Source organism: Sceloporus undulatus, chromosome 5 (genome assembly GCF_019175285.1).
Source record: "Sceloporus undulatus isolate JIND9_A2432 ecotype Alabama chromosome 5, SceUnd_v1.1, whole genome shotgun sequence".
NCBI lineage: Eukaryota > Metazoa > Chordata > Lepidosauria > Squamata > Phrynosomatidae > Sceloporus > Sceloporus undulatus.
The window spans coordinates 136704858-136728101 of NC_056526.1; the positions used below are offsets into that span (position 1 = coordinate 136704858).

Sequence of the window (23244 nt, forward strand, 5' to 3'; positions counted from 1 at the left end):
ATACATATATCTTATCTCCATTCCACCAACAGCTATCTGCCAGGGCTCCAGTAAGCTGTTCTTGCTTCATATTTTCTTTGTTATTAAATCATAACGGAGCTAGCATGTCATCGTAACAGGATTTTCCACACAGGCTTTCACAGATGGAAATAGTATTTCAACTGAAGATTTTTATTTTCAAATACCACAAAAACAAAAGCAACAACAAAACACCTGAATTTGAACTATTTTGTTAAAGACACATCTAACAGTACATTAACTCTGCCCTGACTGTGCATTTTTCCATGTTCTTAGATGCTAACACCCATGATATATTCTATAATCACAAAGAAATTATACAGATGATAGAGCTCCTGTATTTTTAATAATCGTGTAGTCTGCATGCAAGGTATAAGTTCTGAAATTCTCTACCACTAAGGCAAGAGTAGGCAACTGTTGGGCCCCCAGATATTGATGGGATTTTGGCTACAATCCCATCAATCTTACCCAGCACAGTCAATATCTGGAAATCCACAGTTGCAAACCTTCTGTTAAGGGTATGGGGATCCTGTTCTCTCTCTAATTTAACCACTCTAAAAACAACCCAAGATCCAAATCAGAATTAGTTGCCTAAAGGATATAATTTTAGGATTCATGGCCAATGATCATCCATTCATCTGCCAGATTTTCAAAAATCCAACATTAACTGCTTTCAAAAAATCTTATTAAACATTTTACTAAAGCTGAGAGAGATAATTCCTGCATCAACTCTTGCTATAGTTTGACAATTCATAATAGTAAATACAGTCAGAAATCAAGCTTTCCAAACCAAATAATTTATGATAAAAGAGAACACAGTACGGATTGTTTTCCTTATTTGAAGTCTCCATCTTGAAAACTTTTGAGAAATGATTTCTGGTGAAATAATCAACAAGTCATTATTTAACATCCATAACAGAATAACCTTGATGCCTATTTTACCAAGAGTCACATGCAGTCCATTATAAAAGTGCTGGTTAATAAGTAACACGAAGTGAAAGCCTAAGGACATTTTTTCAACTCTAAAGAGAAGCAGAAATGGAAGCAGCATTTATTAAAACTTTATCTTCATACTGCTCTTCCCATTCTTTTAAACTCTAAGCTAGTCTTCCCCAATCGATATCCCCAGATGTCATGGACTGTAACTCCCATTATCCAAAACAGCTATCTCAGGAGACAGGTGCATACTCTACATCATATCTGGAGGGTACCAGCTCAGAGAATGGTTTAACATTCTACGTATATGCAGTGATAATGCAATTTTGTTCACGTCTACATATAGGTAGATCCCATTGAGTTCAATGGGACTTACTGCCAAGAAAGCATGTCCAGAACTGCAAGAAGAGATTTCAACAGGAACACAGAAATGGGGAGGAGAAAAGAACAATAACCAGACAAGCATTGTATGATATCTTACCTTGATGCCAAAGGTGAAAACTGTCATTATAATCTTAAATATAAGGGCTAAGCACAGCTGCCATATAGCTGAATACACTCCAGTGCCTGCTGGACGGTCAGGAATATCATCTACTATTTTACTATTATTCATGTCATTTCTGTAATCACAAAGAGAGGAGGATTCCAAGGGGCCACAGTCTGTGAAGAGTTCTTTAATAAGCTCACTGGTGTTGACTCTGGTGTATGGATTTGGAAAAGCAATGACAGCCGTTATTGCTGCTACAATAATGACCTCCAGAACTGGGAACTTTCCAAATTTGGTTGATTTGCGTCGGCGGCACCAAGCGATGTTTGCACGAATGAAAAACGCTCCCCATAGCCCGCCAAACACACCCAGAAGAATAAATGGTAACAGTTCAAACAGGTACCATGGAGTATGGTATTCCACATAGAAAAGAACAAGCCGACTGTTACCGAAAGGATTGATTGATCTCAAAACAAAGGCAGCCACCAAAGCAGCAAAAAACGATCTCCACAAAGTTTTCAGTGGAAAATAATAACTGACCTATACAAGAAACAAAAAGAGAATGGGTTTACAGTGGAAATTTGTTTTCCTTCCAGTTTACAATAGTTAAGTGAGCATTCATATTGACAAAATAAGTAATGTAACTTTTGAATGTCAATTTGCATTTTGGAACCACTAGATTGTAAAATCCCAGACTTCACTTGAAACATGAAGAAAATTATTAACATTAAGGGATTTTAAAACTAGAGCCACACTTTTAATTGATTCTTTGAGTTATCAAAATCAAGAAATTTTTCAAAACCAAGCATGTCAGGCACAGTCCAAGTTTCTTCACAGTATGTCAGCTGACACATGGTCATAATACAACCAATATCTACCACATTCTAGAAAGAGGTTCAGTGCTATTACAGTACATATGAACCAAACTTTAAAAATGTGAAATAATCACATGATTATCTGCCAGATTCAGCCTAGATCTACTCAGTCCACATGCTTTCCCACAAATCTGTGTGAATTAGCCTTCAGTATTTGGATGAAATTATCACAATCAAGTTCTCACCAAATGCTGCCAGCAACATCTGAGCTTCAGGGATGAAAGTAAAAATGGAAGGATTACATGCAGAGAAAGTTCTGAGCAGCATCTAACAATTTAAGCACTATACCCATGATGCTGACTTTCTTTGAGCAAATAGAATTTATCCCTAGGTGACTAGGCAAAGAAGTTTTTATATAATCAAAGATTTTTTTTCACTGTGTCCACATGCCCAAATAATTAATAATGCTATGTTGGGCAGATGAACTAGTAATACACTGGTACCCCGGGTTACGAAATTAATTCGTTCCGCCGCCGCTTTCGTAACCCGGGATACTTCGTAAGCCGAATAGCCCATAGGCGCTAATGGGGAAAAAGCCGCGGCTGCGCCGCGGCTCCATTTGAAACAGCGCAGAGGTTTTTTCGTAACCCGAAAAAACCTTCGTAAGCCGAAACAATAAATCCCTATGGGATTTATTCGTATCCCGAAAATTTCGTAACCTGGGTATTTCGTAACCCGGGGGACCAGTGTATATATTTTTTTGTTAGTAAGGTCTTGACAACTTATTTGCAATGAACTATAAACAGTGACCCTTCTTTACCAGCAGATAGCCTTTCACAGAATCATAGAATCATAGAGTTGGAAGAGACCGCAAGGGCCATCCAGTCCAACCCCCTGCCATGCAGGAAATCCCAATCAAAGCATCCCCAGCAGATGGCCATCTAGCCTCTGCTTAAAGACCTCCAAGGAAGGAGACTCCACTACACTCCAAGGGAGTGTGTTCCACTGTCGAACAGCCCTTACTGTCAGGAAGTTCTTCCTAATGTTGAGGTGGAATCTCTTTTCCTGTAGCTTGCATCCATTGCTCCAGGTCCTGTTCTCTGGAGCAGCAGAAAACATGCTTGCTCCCTCCTCAATATGACATCCCTTCAAATATTTAAACAGGGCTATCATATCACCTCTTAACCTTCTCTTCTCCAAGCTAAACATCCCCAGCCTTTCATATCTACTAAGCTGTGATAAGTTTAAATCTCCAAAATATGTGGACAGCAGAATTCAAGTGGACATGTAAGAATACAGATTTATTTTTTAAAGCATTTTCAGCATGCTTATACCTACTTCTTCTAGGCTGAAAAGGACTCCACCAATGGGGGCACCAAAGGCTACTGATACTCCAGCAGCTGAAGCAGCTGATAATACCTATAGAAAGGGTCACATAGGTTTAAGTGAGCATTGGGTTTTTTTAAATTTTAAATGAAAAAAGCACATTGACAAGACATATTAATAAACACTAGGATACACAGACAACAAACTCGATAATCAGCCTCCAAAATTTAACCTCCAAAGGCCTAGTGGAACTAAGTGAAATTTTCTTAATGTATAACTTTGAAGACCATTGCCTTTTTGAAGGAAACTGAAACTGGCTAAGCATCCAAAAGTTGCAACTACCAAGACTTAATATATTTGTTTATTTGAAGTATTCTGTATTGCTTCCCAACACACAAGGACTCCTGAGGGTATGAAAAAATAAAAAACAAAATTAAATTAAATTAAAAGATAAAAGCATTTTAAACACATTAAAAAACTCTTTAAAAATTCCTCAAAGCAATCTAAAAACAATCCTAGAATTCATATATACTGTAATTCAAAAGGGTATAAACAAAGAGTTAAATACTGAAGTGAACAAATGGCAGTGCTGTAAGGCTCTTGAAGCCCATGGATTGCCCTTTTTCTGGCAAATGAATTAATACTCTTGGAAGCTTCTAAAATGGTTGTAGTAGTCCTTTGCACTGTTTACCTCTCTCTCTCTCTCTCTCTCTCTCTCTCACACACACACAAACACACACGTTCATATACATTTTTCAAAACCAAAGAGGACTTATAGACGCTTCTGAGATTTTTGTGGTTTTGGCAGTCTGGGCAGGCACTGCAGGATTATAGGAGTAGCAAACTGGCCTCATTGCTACTGAAGTTGTCCATCCCTTTTATCTAAGAACAAACTGAAAATCTCTATTATCTAGTTTACACAAGGACTGTATGTATTTCAGTGAGGGGGAAACTGCCATAACAGAATCTGAGTGTCTAATTTTAGATGCACCTAAGGTTACAGTAGATGCACATGAAAGTATGGTACAACTGTCTTACTGTGTCCCAGTAAACCTTCCTGAACAGTTTCTATACAAGTTTTTTTTCTAGAATAAATTTATTCCAGCAATATCAAAAGGCTAGAAACAAATGTACACCCCACTTTGTATCTATAAATGTGGGCTTTCTCTTTAAAATCAGACCAGCGTGGTCTACACTGTGGCATAGGAATGAGGAGGTCCCCTTATACTGAGACACCTAGGCTGCTCCTGTGCTCTTGCTACTACTGCACAGTACAGCAGAAACCTAGGACCTTCATTTATATAAGTAATATACTATATATGTGAGAGCACAGAACAATTCTAGATAACTTCTTGATTTATGTCAAAACAGGCACTTCCAAAATTAATCTTCTTTCATAATCCTCTATTGTTTACTATCCTGTTCTATTAGGAAAATAGAAATTACTTCTTGTTCTCCTTCCAAAAAAAATTGTTATCTTCACTGCATTAATATAAACTTGTTTCTGTTGTCATATAACTTATCAGAAATACAAATCATTTATAATTTTAAGAAGAGAACCCACCTCCCTTTTTTTGGCTTCATTTGTGCTGTACTTTGGAAAGAGGTAGGAAAAGATGTTTCCACAGCAACAGGCAACATGTACGAGAGGGCCTTCTTTTCCTAAACTCAATCCTGAGGCAACAGCCAAGACTAAAGTGATTGTTTTTATCATCAAGGTCCACTTTCCCAAGTATCCTCTAATAATGAAGCCACTCAATATAGTTTTGATCTAGAACAGAAAGGAAATAATATATTTTTAAAAGCATGCAGACGTTTCATGAACATTCTGAACAAATGTCTCAGTAAAGCTCTCAGAATTTACCCTACACATTTGACAGTACAAAGAAAGTAAATTGGTAAATTCTCAGCTGTGGTTGTTAAAAAACTATTTAGGCCGTGGGACTATATAATGCCAATTGTTTGGATTGGTAATAATGCAATTTTGTTGGATGCCTTCAAGATGTTTCTGACATACGGCAACCCTAAGGGAAACCTATCACCAGATTTTCTTGGCAAGATTTGTTCAGAGGGGGTTTCCACTTGCCTTTCACTGGGCCTGAGAGAGCGTGAGTTGCCCACAATCACCCAATGGGTTTTCATGGCTGAGCAGAGATTCAAACCCTAGTCTCCAGAGTTGTAGTCTGGCACTCAAACCACAACACCACACTGGCTCTCTAATAATGCAATACTGTACCATGATATGAATTATCATCATTATTTTTCTAATGTAGCACACCAATTCAAGCTGTCAATGTATCTAATTTAATAAAATTAAATATTAAATTAAACCAATGAAGTACACTCAAGGAACTCTTTAGTCTCTCATTTATAGCCAGTCCTATATTACACTCTCCCATTGGGCTTTTTGGCTATTTCAACTGTGCTATGGTAAGAAAACAATTAAACACTAACAGTTTCTAGTGCTTTCTCTGGACTGTATATACAATGTACTCTAAAACTAATCTTAACGGTGGCATAAGCAAAATGTAAGTTGTCACAACGCATTATATTTACTTTAATCAATTTGTTTTGTATTTCACTGTTTACCAAGTAAAAACATATAATGTAAACTTTACCTCTGGAATCCCGGAGCCACAAGCATAAGGAGCAAACACCTTCACGAGAGACACTGCTAGGAAAGCAAAGCTCAAAGCCCAAAAAATATACATGATGTAGTTCATTATGTAGGAACCTGGTCCCTAGGGGAGAAATGATAATAGAACTGTTAGCAAATATTTCAGTGAAGATTAGATTAAACTTTCAAATAAAAAGGCTGCAGTCCTGTGTGGCTCAGTGCAGCACAGCAGGCTATGCCATACCATCTCCTGTCATACTAAAGAGCTTTTGAAACCTCCCACGCAACTATTCCATGGTTTATGAGGAGCAGGCAACAACCTCGCAGCCAGATGTGGAGTGATTATAGTAGCACTGTAGTCTTCTGAGGACCCAAGTGGATCTCAGCACTGATGACATTATTTTGCATATGGATACAAGGACATAGCCAGATGCATCTGTGATCAGGCCAATTTCCCCATGAAGTAAAATGGCAGTGAAAGTAGGCTTCAGAGAGTGTTCAGTAACACTGTGAAAGGAGGGAGTGAATCCCAAGCTCTGTAGCACCCAAAAAAGGATATACAGTGGACCCTTGTTATACGCTGGGGTTTGGTTTCAAGATCCCCCGTATATAGCAAAATCTGTGTATGCTCAAATCCCATTAAATATAATGACATAGCAAAAATGGTGTCCCTTATACAAAATGGAAAATCACGGTTTGATATTTGAAATTTATACTTTTTTGGAGCATTTTCAAACCATGGATACTTGAATCCATGTATAAAAAAATCAGTGTATAAGAAGGGCCGACTGTAAACACATGTTAGGGAAACTTACATGTGTATGTGTGCAACAGGAAACCAGCCAAACAGTATTTTTCTTGATTTTTTAAAAAAACTGTTTAAAGGGTTACATGAATCAGTTATAGTCAAACCCTATGGATGAGCAGTAGTGTCAATGGTGCGTGGACTGCACTGGGAGACACCCCAGAAGAGGGAAGTGACACCTGGTATATCCCCGGCCCTTTCTGAGGCCATGCAGCTGCTTCCCCCACCCTCTCTGGGACCGTGCGGCTGCTCCTCATCTTCTTTGGGGCTGCACGGCTGCTTCCCGGCCCTTTACAGGGCAGAGCGGCTGCTCCCTGGGGCTGTGCAGGGGCATATTTGGCCATGCACATGTGCTCCAGCAGACCTCACAAGTGAATGCACCAGGTGACACCAACCCTAGGGATGCCACTGGATCAGCACTCTAGTCTAAGAAGTCAAATGTTATCTCCCTACACATGCAACCATAAACAGCACTCAGTATGCAGAAGAGTAACAATAGAAATGAACAGAACTAATGGAAGAAGGAAAGTACCTACACAGCCACATTTTATTATAAGGGGAAATGGAATGAAGCTGTAGATCTACTTTAGTACAGCAAGAGCTGGACTGCTGAGTCTACTTTATAAGCCATTAAATAGGATCTAATAAATTGTAAATAGTCTTCCTCTATGATAAGGGAGGAATTTTTTCCCCAGCTCAGGGCCATATGTTTTTGCATAACACTTCTGTTATGCCAGAGGAGGGCATGGCCCAAGTGTGGAACCAAAGCAATCATCTCTCTGTCTTTCTCTTTCCCCCTGCCCCCATGTTCTCTCTTCAGCTATCCCTTTCTTATTCCACACAAGGGCAATGCAGAAAGGCATTATTTTCTTCCTTCATCGTAGAATCATTGTGGGGAAAGGAAAGGTGAGAAAGCTCAGCAAAGAAGGAGCACAGACTATTAGAATGAGGGCCAGGCTGTACTGTATCTATTTCACAGGATATGGTCAGTGAGAAACTGATTTCAATCTAAGAGCCTCACTTACTTCTGCTTGACCAATTATTAGTTCTGCCCAAGTTTTCCATAGTGGACATTTGTCTCGTTCTTCAAATGTTGTTTCGTTTGATGCCCAGCAACACTGCTCATGGTTGAACCACAGTGCACTGAGACAAATACCCTCCTTTAAATCAGTCATCCAGTCTGCAGCAATATCTATCAAGCCAGCCAATGCACCTATTGTATAAAAAGAGATAGTTCAGTACTCTCAATAACCAGAAATAAATAAAACTGTCATCAATACATACAGAACACAGTCAATATATAAGATGCTTAGAACCCTGATAGAATTCTTTCTCTTCAAAAACATTGTTCTTATCAAGATCCGTGGGCTTAGATGGACTCAAAGAAGACAATGCTCATAAGATTAATGAGTAAAGAAATCAGCCAACAAAAATAATTACTTGGGCAATAGTGGCTTGTATGCCACACTTTCACACATGTTGCTTTCTGTTATTAAACAAACAAACAAAAAGATTGATGTGTAAGATATCCTAGAGTAGTGCTACTCAAAGTAGTAATCTCTGGCCCAGTGCTGGTCCCTGGCAAATTCTCAGGAAAGAAATAAACATTTATACCTGGTGGGCACAAATTTAGTGCCAGTCCCTGGCACGCTGAAAAATAATAATTGTTGGTCCCCCACTGCCCTAGACCACAGTGTATATAAAAAGAAACAGGCCCAAACAGACTGAAAGCTGGAAAAATCAATTAGGAAAAGATAATCTAAGAATTCTGAGGTGCTCTCTGTTTGTGGCTCCTCTCCAAGCCAGATCTAAATTACCATCATGCAAAGACAGGTGTGCAAGGCTACTCACTTAAGGGGGCCAACTTAGAATAGTGGTGTCTCCACAAAATGTGATTATTGTTGTCAGAGTTGACATCAGTAACTGGCTACTTTGGGCCTAGGTATACATAGTTAAATCCAGAGCAGTAAACAAGCAGCTCAAAGATGCCTGTGTGTGTAATTCTGGAGTACAGCCAGAGATGTATGCTGTCTTTATCAAGAGAGAGGCCAGCTAAAGCCAACACAATTCGACAAATCTCTTTCCAGTGTTAGTTTTCAATCCCTGGAATTTGTAGAGATTTCATTTTTCAGTTTGTGCTCGTTTCTAACAGTGTTAGAATGAAAGTAAACAAACATGCAAATGTATGTAAAAAAAAGTGTGTGCATTAAAATATATGGATTTAAATCCAACTGCTAGTCCCAACTAAAGAAGGCCCATCAGATCGATGGGATTTATATAAGTGTTGGCAAACCATTCAATGGATCTACTTAAGTTGCATTTAGGAGATAGTGGCCTGTTACAGACAGGCCAAAATAAAGCTGCTTCGAGTCACTTTGGAGGTATGGTATTTCAATGATGCATGCGTCCTAAGAGTCCAAAACCCGCACCAAAGCCATGCTCCAGTCCTAAGGACTGGAGTGCAGCTTTGGTGTGGCTTTTGGACTCTTAGGACTCATGCATCATTGAAATACCATACCTCCAAAGTGACTCGAAGCAGCTTTATTTTGGCCTGTCTGTAACAGGCCAGTGATTCCCCATCACAGGCCCAAGACATATATACACACACCTATGTTTGGTTTCCAACTGCTCCTTCCACAATTTAAAGGCACTTTCCATTCACTCATGGGCATTATGCATGTGTATATTCGATTCCTGTTGATTCTTCCCCCACTTGCTCTGGCACCCTGTGATATACCATATACTATCACAGATACTACCCAGCCCTCAGCAACTGCTCTTGGAAAGGCGCAAAACATTGAGGAGAAGAATGAGGCAGCAAAGCCCCATGGTACATTCATCTTTGGATTCAAGATTCAGTTACCACTGTTATAACCCTGTGACTTAACTTTAGAGAGAAACTGAGAGTGTGTCTCTATGTGTATCAGGGGTATGAATTGTTTCAGACCTCTGAATTCTAGCATCATAAATGATAATCAAGCTTCATGAAATCAGACATTAAATATAGTAAATAAGAACTTTTGGGAGTGATAGGATTTCAAAAGAATCGTTCAAAGGCTTAATAGTCTCTGGGGTACTGGATGTTGATCACATTTGTTTTTCTTAAATTAGATAAAGTCATGTCTTACAATATCAATCAAAGCCACTAAAACATCAGAAGCCACTCAGTGGAATCTAAAATGAAAAATTACACTTGTCAGTTCTGAAACAATACCAACTCTCTGTCTCTCTCTCTCTCTCTCTCTTAGAGAATCAGACATTTACACTTCAACCGAACAGGTTTTTCTAGGATTGGAAATGTTACATCTGAACCAGAGTATGCGCTACAAAACCTAATTACCAAACAATAAATATGGTATTCTTTACTTGTTGCTTCACCTTCTAAAAATAACAGAACTTTATGTTCAGCCTTACTTGTTCTGCTTCTAGAACAAACATTACATCCTTTACAGGAACTTAATATTTTAGTTGGCAGACAAACAAAAGAAGTCTAAGAATCAATGTAAATGTTTCATGTTCAAATGCATTTACGCTCAGGTAATCCATGAAAACTTTGTTTTAAAAACAAAAAAGACCACTGTATTCAGGAGGAAACTGCTCATCCACACAAAGGCCTATTGGAGACAGCCAAAATAAAGCTGCTTCGAGTCACTTTGGAGGTATGGTATTTCAATGATGCATGCATCCTAAGAGTCCAAAAGCCGCACCAAAGCCACGCTCCAGTACTAAGGACTGGAGTGCAGCTTTGGTGAAGCTTCCAGACTCTTAGGATTCATGCATCATTGAAATACCATACCTCCAAAGTGACTCGAAACAGCTTTATTTTGGCTGTCTGTAACAGGCCAAAGATGAGTAATCAGTGGAACCATATAACCATTTGAATTCATGGAGATCTTCATATGTACAGGTGCTACATGACTGTGTGGTTTAAGAAAGGAAACAAAGAGGAAAAGCATCCACACTGATCTACACCCTCCTGCCAAATTGCAACTAGAAATTGCAAATGCAGTCTTATCCCTACTAACCTGGAAGTAAATTACTGAACCCAATACAGCTTACTTCCAAGCAGGAAGTACAGTGTGCCTGCAGCATATGTGGGCGCGCCTTACGTGGCTTCCAGCATATGTTGGAAGCTGCACTGGAAAAAACTTTGGTGCACCCCGGAACAGGTAATGGGGTGCATGCCCATGGCGTGCACCTCGCCCTGTGAGCACGAACCCCAGTACTTCTAATGGGGCTCGAACATACGTGTTTTTTTCCCTTACACAGGGGGTGGGGAAACGGATCCCCACATAAGGGAAGGGTGCACTGTATTATCATGAATTTTAGCAAGTTTCAAAAACTAGAATGATGTCTCCAAGTTGTACTCACCTGATGCCAATCCAGTTAGTGTTACAACCAGCCATCCCGACCATGCATCATACAAACTCTTTGTCATCTCCCATGCTGATTCCTTTTTCTTGCTATTGATCTGAGGAAACAAAATATATATGAATCTTTAATGGATTAATATATTATACACAAAGTATATCTTGTCTTGCTAAACTACGGCTCCTAAATTATAGACAGTAAGACCCTGAAACTTCCATGTTTCTTACTCAATGATTCAACCACTGTTCGATTTTTTTATTTGTGGAAAGTTATCAGATACTGGAGGGGTGAAGCCCTTTTCGTACTGCTAGACTTTGCTTAGCCTCTTACTCTGAGGCCAATTCTCCACAAGCAAGATTCCATCTTTCCTGTTCTTCCCCCAACGGCATGATTCAGACAGAACCAACAGATCCTACTGCTTGTGCTTAGAAAAATGCAGACACATGGCAAATGGTTACATATTCCCAAGGAAGATGTTTGCTAAACATAAGTAATCTGAACTGCCAAATATAAAAATAGTACAGTGATTCCTTGCCTTACGGGGGGGGATCCGTTCCGGACCCCACCGCATAAGGCAAGATCTGCCTATGCTCGAGTCCCATTGAGTGTAATGGGGCTTGTGTACGCGGCAGTTCATGTATGCGGTGGTGCGACGGTGCAAGTGCTGTGGGCACACGCACCATTCAGGAAATGGCGTGTGGCTTCCAGCATAAGCTGGAAGCCACATAAAAGGCATCCACATACAACGTGGGCGCACTGCATTTTCACCCAACAATGAACCATATGAATATTTTCTGCTGCATTGCTTAATATTCACTGAGCAGCAACAACATAACATCTGTACTGGACAACAAATGTTCTTGTCTTTAATTCATTATCTTCTGACTTGTAATGATACATAAAAGCTTAATGAAAATTAGTATCTTAAAGTAGTTTTTAGTACCCTTCTGTGTCTCTCTCTGTCTTTGCACTTCTCTCGCACCCAATCAATGGTATGGAAGTCATCATAGGTTCCAACCCCAGGAATGGGCTCATCCAAGAGGTCCAGCAAGTGTGTTGTACTATTAATACTTCCTCCATTTGTCATTGTATAGTGAGTTCCAGCTATGGGGAAAGAATAAAAAATGATTAAGTTCTATAGCAGAAATATTTGTTTATATAGCCTATGTGTACTGATACTCTAACCATAAATCAAATACAGTCCTCCCTCCATTCTCATGGACTTGGGATGCACGTCCCTTGACTGGTGGTGCAGTGGTTAAATGCCTGTACTGCAGCCACTCACTTACAAACCATAAGGTAGCAAGTTCAATACCAGCTCAGGGGCTCAAGCTTGACTCAGACTTGCCTCCTTCCAAGGTCACTAAAATGAGTACCCAGATTGTTGGGGCAATCAGCTTACACTTTGTAAACTGCATAGGGGGTGCTTAAATGCAGTGATAAGCAGTATAGAAATATACTTGCTATTGACTATCTGTGAGAGGCAAACAGAGGGGGTTAAAATGGGGTACGTGCCTGCATTCAAGCCAATAGGGCTTGAATATGTGCAATTTCCCTTTTTTTTCCTTTATTGAAATTATATGTTGTACATAAAAGAAACAACATATCCAACAAGTTAGACAGATAAACACCCCTAACTAAACAGACTATGAGGGATATACATAGTCTGTGTTTTCTAAAAACAAACACACAAACATACAGAACTACTAAGGTACAACAAAAATTACATATAATACTGTTTCTATGTAATACTGACTAAAATATCATCTATGCTTGCAAAATAACTTCCCTAACCTTTCGTTACCAGCATATTTCATTTCCCGTATAGTATAACAAATTTTATAAACAAATATGTTTCCTTTTGGCCTAATACCTTATAGTGGGAATCTCGACATTATATTAGTCATCAATATAAACAATATAAACAGTGTTGCAATGAAGCTTAGTATGTAGTATTCAGGGTTCCCTCCCATTTCTTATTATTTATTTATTTACCCTCTCTATACAGTCATCCGTCCATATTTGCGGCTTTGATATTTGCAGATTTGATTATTCACGGATTTCATTAATATGTTCTCTCTAGGACTGTCTAGGTCCTCCAGTGCAACTCTGTGGTCAACTTTAACTAAAAGTTGCACTGAAAGACCATTTGGAGCTACTCCAGTGCCATTCTATGGTCAGTGTATGTTGGATATTGACCACAGAGTTGCACTGGAGGACCTAGAGATTCCTAGAGAAGTGTCCTCCGGTAAAAACATGGTGTTTTTGTTATTTGCGGTCACAGGGGTCTTGTTTCCCTAATCCTAGCGAATATGGAGGGACAACTGTACTTTCTAACACAGAACCAGTCCTCTTCTATTTTTCCTTTTGTTTTCCCTTTCATCAAAGCTGTCAGTATATCCATCTCCATTGCTTCATAAAGCTTCAACAGCCACTCTTCTATTGCAAGTGTCTCTGAGTTTTTCCATGTTTTAGCCAAAATAATCCTGTCCGAGGTGACCATATATAAGACGATAGAGTGTGGTTTTTTTCCCCGGTCTCTTTATCCAAAACTGAAGTCATATTGAGCAAGAATAAAAGTGGATCAAAAGGAAATTTCTATTTCAAGATCTCAGATACTGTTAGATGGATTTTTTCCCCCAAAACCTTTCTGCTTCCTTGCATGTCCACCATAGATGAAAAAAGTTTGCATCGATTTTGTGGCATTTCCAACATGCCGCGTCATGCTTTTTGTAGATCAGATTAATTTTGTGGGGAGATATATGCCAATGATGTAACATTTTTTTAAAAAAATTCTTTGTAATTCTGGCAAAGTGCGAAGTTGCTAGAGTTCTGCCAAGCTTTTCCCCATTTCTCCAACTCTATGATCTTGCCAACTTCTTATGACCACTTTATCATTGTGTGTTTTATCATTTCGTTCTCTAAATCTCTTTTTTGTAAGATCTTGTAATACTTGGAGATGTGTTTCATATTTTTATCGAATATGATTTCATCTATTTCAGTTTTGGTTACACTTATTCCAATATTTTTATCATCTTTATTAAACCATTCTGTTATTTGTCTATATTTCCCGTTTTTGCGGGCAGAGTCCGGAACGGATCCCTCGCAAAAACAGAGGGAGAACTATAAAAGAAGGCCTGCTGATGAGTGGGGCTCTTGGAGGTTTCTTATTCATAAAGTTACTGTACATTGAGACTGACGTGATGGCAAATAAAAACTACAAATTATCATGTTCTGTTTTGGATGTGACACTGTACACTGCTCATCAGACAGCGTCTGACAGAAACCATTTCTTTCAAAGTTATATATACAAATAATTGCATTCCTAGCAACGACAGGAAAACTCTCAAACACTAAGAGGAAAACTAATTTGCTCATCTTTCTCGTATTAATAGCCCCTAATGGACTGGCATGTTCAGATATCACAATAAGCCAGGCTTCTCTGGAATCCTGGATCATTGTTGTGGCTTAATGCGGATACTAGCTACTTTTAAATATGAGATCAAAGATTATTTTTAAAAAAACTTTGACAAACCAGAGTGAAGACAGCTACACTGCTGCAATCTATGTGTAAAGCAGCTATCTTTTGTATCATGTGAGGCTAAAGTTAGAACACTCCTTTCACTGTCAAGCAGGCTAACAGACAACTATCTTCAGGAAAAAGGTTTGGCCATCAGATGCCAATTGCTTACCATTATACCTAGCCAATTAAAGCAACTGTCATTGCAATTTCATAGGTGGATATGTATTCCAAAAAGACTCTTAAAATGAAGGAGACAGAGAACACAAACATTTTAACTACATAAAATATATGCATGACTTTTCATGAAACTATATCTGTGTAGACTAGGAGTGTGGAAAGTGTGGCCCACCAAATGTTGTTGGACTGTAAAGCCTCAACCAATAGAAAGATGCTGAGAGCAGCAGTTTAACAAAATCTAGAAGCCTAGAAGTTCCCTTGCCCTGATGCCTCAACCAATAGAAAGATGCTGAGAGCTGCAGTTTAACAAAATCTAGAAGCCTAGAAGTTCCCTTGCCCCATATGAAGACCTTTCATCATTCAAGCTGCACTTTGATTGCTCATAACTTCACACTACGTATGTTCTTCGAAGAACTGGTGTTGTTCTGAAAAAATGACACATTATCATCAAAGAGGAGGCTGCCTGTTCCCATGTTAAGTGTCTTCTCTTCTGGAATATGGATTAATATACTGAAATATCATATAGAATGAATACTACTGTGTTCTTGCATAATTCCTGTCTGATGATTATTAACCAGTTGAGATTAATAAACGTCGCAACACTCTGAAACTGCAAATAATGAAAATGTTGTTGTAGTTGTTGCTGTTGCTGTAGTTGTGTACTTTCAAGTCATTTCTGACTTATAGCAATCCTAAGACAAACCTATCACTGCATTTTCTTAGCAAGGTTTGTTTAGAAGGGATTTGCCTTTGACTTCCTCTGAGGCTGAGAGGGTGCGAGTAGCACAAGGTCATCCAGCAGGTTCCCGGGATGGAAATTAGAATCCTGGTCTCCAGAGTTGTAGTCTAACACTTAAACCACTATCCCATGTTGGCTCTCATTGAAAATATACTAAACATCAATAAAGCTGCATACAAACATTGGAATTTTTTAAGTTTGGGGCACACTCCATCCACATTTTCAACACTTTTCTTATTGTCATGTGTGTAATTTTGCAAAGTGTCAATTAAAAAAAACACTGCTCAAGTTTTAGCCACTTTATAACCAGTGTTACAGTGTGGTTAAATGAGCATCAACAGCTACCCCTCATTTCTATGTATAAGATTACAAGCATATGTTTTTCATTATACAGTCGCCCCTCCATTTTCGCAACTTGGCATCCACATCCCTCGCTTATGCAAGGACAGCAAATGGAGGGGGACAAAATGGGGTGTCCGCAGGCAGGCACTGCCATTCAAGCCAATGGGGCCTGAATATTAACGGTTTACATTTTCGCAGGAGAGAGGGGTCCAGAATGGATCCCCACGAAAACGTAAGGGTGACTGTATACAAAAGCAAAATAAAAACAAACCCACCAGAAAAACTGAAATACATTAAGTTTTTAGTATTTTTGTAACAATAAATGTGTCAACTTATAAAAATAAAAATTAATTCCTATTCCTTCAGCTTTTCTTCCACTCTTTAAAAAACCTCTCCTAAGCAAATTATTTCTTCCTCTCTACAGCCTTGCTTTTGGCAATTTAGTGTAGCGAATAGTTGGAAAAATTTTCTGAAGGTATCCTTGGGTCATGGCTACACTATGAAAGTAGGTCACACTGCCAGGTACACTAATTAACAGGTTTCAAGTAACACATTTCAAAACAGAACTTCAGCACCTTCAGAATGACATCTGCTCATGGCTGAGCTACTTAGTCTATAGAAATGTTTTCAAATAGAGTGAGTGAAAACCAGCAGGTTTAAATTCTTGATTTCAGCACCCTGATGCAATTTCCAACATAGCTCAGGACTCTGGTTTCTCTTCAGATTGTATAAATCTTTCGCCTTTTACTGTACTTCTCACTAATCATAGCCCATTTTCTAAGTCATAGGAATTTATCACACGTGAAATTTGAACTGCAATCCAAAGCAAATCTGAAGGGAAGGGGAAGCAGAGTCAATTCAAATCGAAGGCAATTCAGGTGATTAATTATCTCAGGTGAAGAGCGGAATTGTGGTTATTCCTGAAGCAAAGTGGAGCGAGTTCAAAATAAATTATCACACCAGTACTTACCATGCGGATTCACCTATTCAAATTGGCACCCTTGCACATGCTCGGTGGGGCTCTGAATGCACTGTGAACCTTTGCCCTTCTGGGGTGAAGAAGGGGGCCATTTCCTAATTCCAGTTTCACGTGAATGCTAGCCTCACGTGAATGATTGCTTCAAATTTCTTCTTCCCTTCTATTTTATTCTATTTTTTACTCTATTTACTCTATTTCAACATTTTAGCAACGCCCGCAACTCCCGCCATGTGTGATCTCGAGTATACATACAGCCACAGCCCAATGTGTCCTCCCTGTCATTCATGCAACATTTAAACGTGTCCTCAGTCTATCCATCCCTTCACAGAACATCCAAATCTGTCAGCCACATCCAAACGTGTCCTCCGTTCTTGAAGGAGTATCGGAAGCAAATGGAGCAAAATTGCAGCTCTGCATCATGGGAAATTTGCCACCTTGGAGGTTTGGGGGTGTACCAGGACCGAAGGAAAGTTGCATTCCGCACCAGACCAATTCGGATTGAAATCAAAGTGAGCTTGGAAATAATTTTTGTGAATTCACTTGTTACTGAATTCACCTTCATCAGGAGTTACTTTGGAGTGACTATGGATCTGGCTCGGAACTACTTCCCATAGAAAGCAATCACGTGTGATATTCTATCACATTTTAACATGAATTCGCATGGTTGGAGCAGGAGTGACTTCGGACTGGAGCTGCAAAATCCATCGTGTAATATCATCGTTAAATGACATCTTCCTGGAATGGAGTTCCTAAGAGATATGACCTGGTCAAAGAAATTTCTCCGAGGGAGTAATAGAATAAAGTATGATGGTGAAAATGATCTTGACACAAAAGTGAAAGGGGCAGCAGTATACTACATGTTTCTTCCTTTAGAGACCAAAGGACTACATTCTTGTATACTTTTGTGAGTGGTTGTAATTGAATGTCATGATAAACTATGTCATTGGGATGCAAGTAAGCCTACATAAGTGCTGGGCTTTGCATCTCTCCAAAAGCTATTTTTGCTTTTTAATTAACCACGTCTTGTCATTTTATCCAAACCTGGCAAACTAGTTGATTTTAAAATATTTTTTCTGAAATAATTTTTTTCTGAAATAAATCAATTGCAAACAATGGTTGACATCTATTAAATATTTCCATATACATTAATAATAAAATAAAATACAGAAAATCTGCGAGGTCCTAATGATACAAAGAGACCAATAGTTGCAGCTTTTTATTAAAGCCAAAGCAGATGAATCATATCCCATCCCTATAATCAGAAATGGGGGTGGAGGAGAGTAGGGGTGAGTTTGGTTCAATGAAAAATGCCCAACAAATTGTTTTGAAATTTGATAGAAGAACTAGGTTTTAGGAATGGCATATAGAAGGTATAAGAAATGGTGTATTTTTATGTAAGTTTAAATCTTATGATGGCAATTCCAGAAGTTTAACAAGTTTGTTGGGTCTTCTTCCCCAATAAACTTTGCTAACGTAGGATTTTTAGGACTATTCTGTCTGTACAGGGCTTTTTTTTGTGTATGCCCTCCCCTCTTTGTTAGATTAAAGGAACTATAAATGTGCTTTTGGCCTAGTAATACTGTTACATATTTGCCCTTTTCATTCAGAAGGTACATTTTCAGACCATTTTAGTCTATTGTTGATGATATGGCTTGTTTATTATATGGTTTGTCATGGTAGACGCTCCATAAGAACCTGTATAAGTTTACCAACAGCTTCAGCTACAGAAAGTGTGTCTTTAAACTGTGGAGTAGAGGAAGGAAGGAAAGTCTAGATAAATAGTCAGTCTAAGCATACTGTTAAAACTCTCTGTATTGGAGATGACTGGGTAAGGACTGCCCAGGAGATGGAAGAGGAATAGATATTTGGATTTTGAACTTAGCAAAATCTGTAAAAGAAATTATTTCAAATCGGAGTGCTATCATAATCAAGGAGTGAAATCTCAAGCAACAGCCTGAGGCACAAAAACATACACTCATATATTCACCCCCACCCCAATTGAGTATTCCCCTCTAAGTTTTGGGGACAATGAAATGTTGCTGTTCATGTTTCACAATGAAGTTAATCACTTTCAGTCCTCAGGATACTACAAACTATAAATCTAGAAAATATTTTTGATATAATAAAACAAGAATCATGAAGTGTTAGTAAAGTCTATAAATGTTTTCTTTGCAAATCACATCAAATTCTTCATTAGAAAGCTTTCCCAAGTCATACCCCCATACAAAGCAATTATATACACTGTACTGCCAGAGTCATGGGGACAGTGCACAATTGTCAAGCTTCGCACCATCCCAAAACATGTAGATTACACTACGCAATACTATTAATAGCAGGCCATAAATATCCAAATATTTATCATACTCTCATCTAAACTTTTCTTTCATTTTTCATAGCAGTATTTTAATACAAAGCAAATCAAATTCTGTTCCAGAAAGGCAATTAGTTGCAAGACCAGGTCAAAAGTCAAAGGATTTTGCTGAGAATGAAAAGGGGGAGGGAAAACCTAAAACAAGTTGTAATAAAACAGAAGCTGAACTGTAGAACATATTTTGTCAGCTGTTAGGACTGCGTACATTGCTCATCCACATGGCAGGTCAGTAAAAGCATGTGAGCAACAGTAATACCACAACAGAATAAAAAAACATAGCTGTCTATTGAAAAGTCTGCTTTGTTGTCTTCTGGAAACAGCATAAAATTTATTTTATTTTTATTTACAAATTTATTTCAATATTGGAAATGGAAAACTGAAGCTAAGAAGTAATGTCTCCACACTAAGTCACAAGCAAGTGTGACTGAACAAAAGAAACATAAATGTTTTGGGAGAGATATAGGATATTCTGGAATAGGAACTACAGTACTATCTAAATGCAAACAAGCTCAGGATTCTACTTTCTCAAATCCAGTCCATCGGCCCTTCATATTCATGGGGGTTCTGTTCCAGACCACCACCACCCCCTCCCACAGATGGCAAATTCCATGGGACCTTAAGTTCCATTCTCCTTAATGGTGGTGCAACGTGTGCATGGCCACATTGGGGCAGCTGTGTGCATGCACCACAATTGAGAATGGGGCTAACAATAATAATAATAATAATAATAATAATAATAATAATAATATTTATTTGTATACCGCCCTGTGGCGAACCAATCCGGGCGGTTGACAACAGTAATTATAACAGAGTAAAATATAAAATTAAAAACATTATAATCCCTCCCCTCCTTATGAAAGTATTAAAAAATATAACAGATTAAAAACACAATATCAAGACATAAAATATAATTAAAACAAACTAAAAACCCTGGTGTCCCTCTGGAGATCCTCAACCATCACTGAAGATGGGGCCACGAGAGGAAAGAGGGGGTCAGGGAGCCCAGGCCGGGATGGTTAATCTGGAAAGGCCTGCCGGAAGAGATCCGTCTTGACAGCTTTTTTAAAGCTGTCTAATGATGTCAACTGATGGATCTCATTCGGCAGGTCATTCCAGAGTTTGGGGGCGACAGCAGAAAACGCCCTCTGGGAGGTCGCCGCAAGCCTAGATTTTAGAGGCTGCAGTAAGTTCCTCCCAGAGGACCGGAGAGCGCGGGGAGGATTATACAGGAGGAGGCGGTCCCTGAGATAGCTTGGACCCAAGCAATTTAGGGCTTTAAAGGTGATAACCAACACCTTGTACCGGGCCCGGAAGCTAATAGGCAGCCACTGGAGGGACCTCAGAACCGGAGTAATGTGGTCCCTCCTAGATGTACCAGAAATAAGCCTGGCTGCCATATTTTGTACCAGCTGAAGCTTCCGAGCCAAGCACAAGGGTAGCCCCAAGTAGAGTGCATTACAGAAGTCCAGGCGTGAGGTTACCAGTTTCGAGGTCCCTTACTTCCAGAAAAGGGCGCAGCTGGCGTATCAGCCGAAGCTGATAGCAGGCGCTCCTGACCGTCGCATTTACCTGATTTGTCATCAGGAGCGACGAGTCGAGGAGCACCCCCAGACTGCGAACACAGTCACTGGAGGAGAGTGTGACCCCATCCAGGACTGGAGGTTGCAACCCAATTCTTGGTTTCGGGGCCGCTACCGTGAGCACCTCCGTCTTATCTGGATTCAGTTTCAATCTGTTTTTCCTCATCCAGCCCATTACCGCTTGAAGACATTCATTGAGAGAAGAGATGCCATTGGAATTCGTGGCCGACGAACTAGACATGGAGAAATAGATTTGGGTGTCATCAGCGTACTGATAACACCCAGCACCATAACTCCGTATTATCTCACCCAGCGGCTTCATATAGATGTTGAATAACATCGGGGACAAAATAGCCCCCTGAGGAACCCCACAAGTGAGGTACCTCTTACTGGAGCTACAGTCCCCGAGCAGCACCCTCTGGGACTGACCCGAGAGGAAGGACCAGAACCACTGCAAAGCAGTGCCCCCGATACCTAACCCCCTCAGGCGGTCCAAGAGGATGCCGTGATCTATAGTATCGAAAGCCGCTGAGAGGTCTAGGAGCACCAACAGGGTCACACTACCCCTGTCGATGCTCAGACGCAGATCGTCGGTCAAGGCAACCATGGCAGTCTCAACCCCAAAGCCTGTCCTAAAGCCGGTTTGAAATGGGTCTAGATAATCGGCTTCATCCAAGACAGCTTGGAGCTGAAGAGCAACCGCCCTCTCAACCACCTTGCTCAAAAATGGCAGCAGTGACACAGGCCTATAATTTCTCATATCCAGGGGGTCCAGGGAAGGTTTTTTCAGAAGCGGCCTAACAGCCGCTTCCTTTAGACAAGATGGAACATGTCCTTCCCTGAAGGACGCATTGATGATATCCATGAGGAATCTCATCAATGCATCCCCCCCCTGAACGGCCAGCCATGATGGGCAAGGGTCGAGAGGGCAGGTTGTCTTCCTCACCTTACCAAGCAGCTTGTCCACGTCCTCGGTACTCACAGATTGCCACTGATCCAGGATAACTACATCGGCGGAGTCACTGGACGCCTCGCCTGTCGACTCTGTTTCAATGGTGGCTTCTAAGTCTGCTCTTATCTGAGAGATTTTGTCTGCAAAGAAGTTGTTAAATGCGTCACAGCAGGCCGTCGTCGGGTTAAGTAAGGGATTTGGTGCAGGGGGCACCTGCGTCATCTCCCTCACCACCTTAAACAGCTCTGCTGGACGAGACTCTGCAGACGCAATACGTGCAGAGGAGAAGGCTCTCTTCGCTGCACGTATTGCCTCCCGATAGGAACGAAGAAAGTTCCTATGGCGAGTTCTGTCGGATAAGAGTCGAGTCTTCCGCCACCTGCGCTCTAGCCGTCGTCCAAACCGCTTCATCTTCCTCAGCTCTGGTGTGAACCAGGGTCTCCGATTTGGGGCGGGATGGCAAGGGCGCTTGGGAGCGATCGTGTCGATAGCCCTGGTAAGATCGCTGTTCCAGGTATTGACCAGAGCATCGACAGGATCCCTGGCATTCCCAACCATTAAACCCTCTAAGGCTTTCTGGAATCCAGTTGGCTCCATCAGCCTTCGAGGGCGGACCATTCGAATGGGTCCACCACCCCCGGAGGAGCAGAAATTGGCTCTGAGTTCTGTCTTGACCAGGAAATGATCCGTCCATGACAATGCGGAGGTGCTTACCACCTCCGCTCACGGATATGCCTGTTCGGTACAGAACACCGCATCGAGTGTATGACCCGCACAATGTGTAGGCCCGTTGACCAATTGGGATAGGCCCATGTTTGTCATGGTATCCATGAACTCCCGAGCCGCACCTGTTAAGCTGGTCTCGAGCGGGATGTTGAAGTCCCCCAAAACTAAGGTCTGGGGGTCTCCAACACCAGCTCAGAGACCAGCTGTGTCAGCTCGGTCAAAGAGTCTGCTACACAACGGGGTGGCCGGTAGACTAGCAAAATCCCCAATCTATCCCTGGTCTTCAGGCTAAGGTACATACACTCAAAATGGATTGTATTCCGGACAGGTATCCTGGTCAAGGTCAAGGTGTTCTTATGAACCAGAGCCACTCCGCCCCGCCCCCCGCCCACTTCCCCTCACCTGCTCACTGACAGAGTACCCGGCTGGGAGGGCCTGCGCCCATATAGCAGCACTGTCCTCCCCCAGCCAGGTCTCTGT

The 23244-nt window shown here is 40.5% G+C and overlaps 1 protein-coding gene across 6 annotated transcripts in view; it reads right to left on the bottom strand.

The window, feature by feature from the left end:
- Positions 1-23244, bottom strand: part of CLCN3 (chloride voltage-gated channel 3) — a 61193-nt gene that overhangs the window by 11887 nt on the left and 26062 nt on the right. For all 6 annotated transcript variants that reach the window (XM_042467022.1, XM_042467026.1, XM_042467023.1 and 3 more), the window contains 7 exons: positions 12319-12479; positions 11376-11475; positions 8030-8217; positions 6201-6323; positions 5147-5353; positions 3595-3675; positions 1436-1981 (listed from right to left, as the gene is read on the bottom strand). In XM_042467022.1, coding sequence (XP_042322956.1) covers positions 1436-1981; positions 3595-3675; positions 5147-5353; positions 6201-6323; positions 8030-8217; positions 11376-11475; positions 12319-12479 — 1406 coding nt within the window. The remainder of the gene's footprint in view (positions 1-1435; positions 1982-3594; positions 3676-5146; positions 5354-6200; positions 6324-8029; positions 8218-11375; positions 11476-12318; positions 12480-23244) is intronic.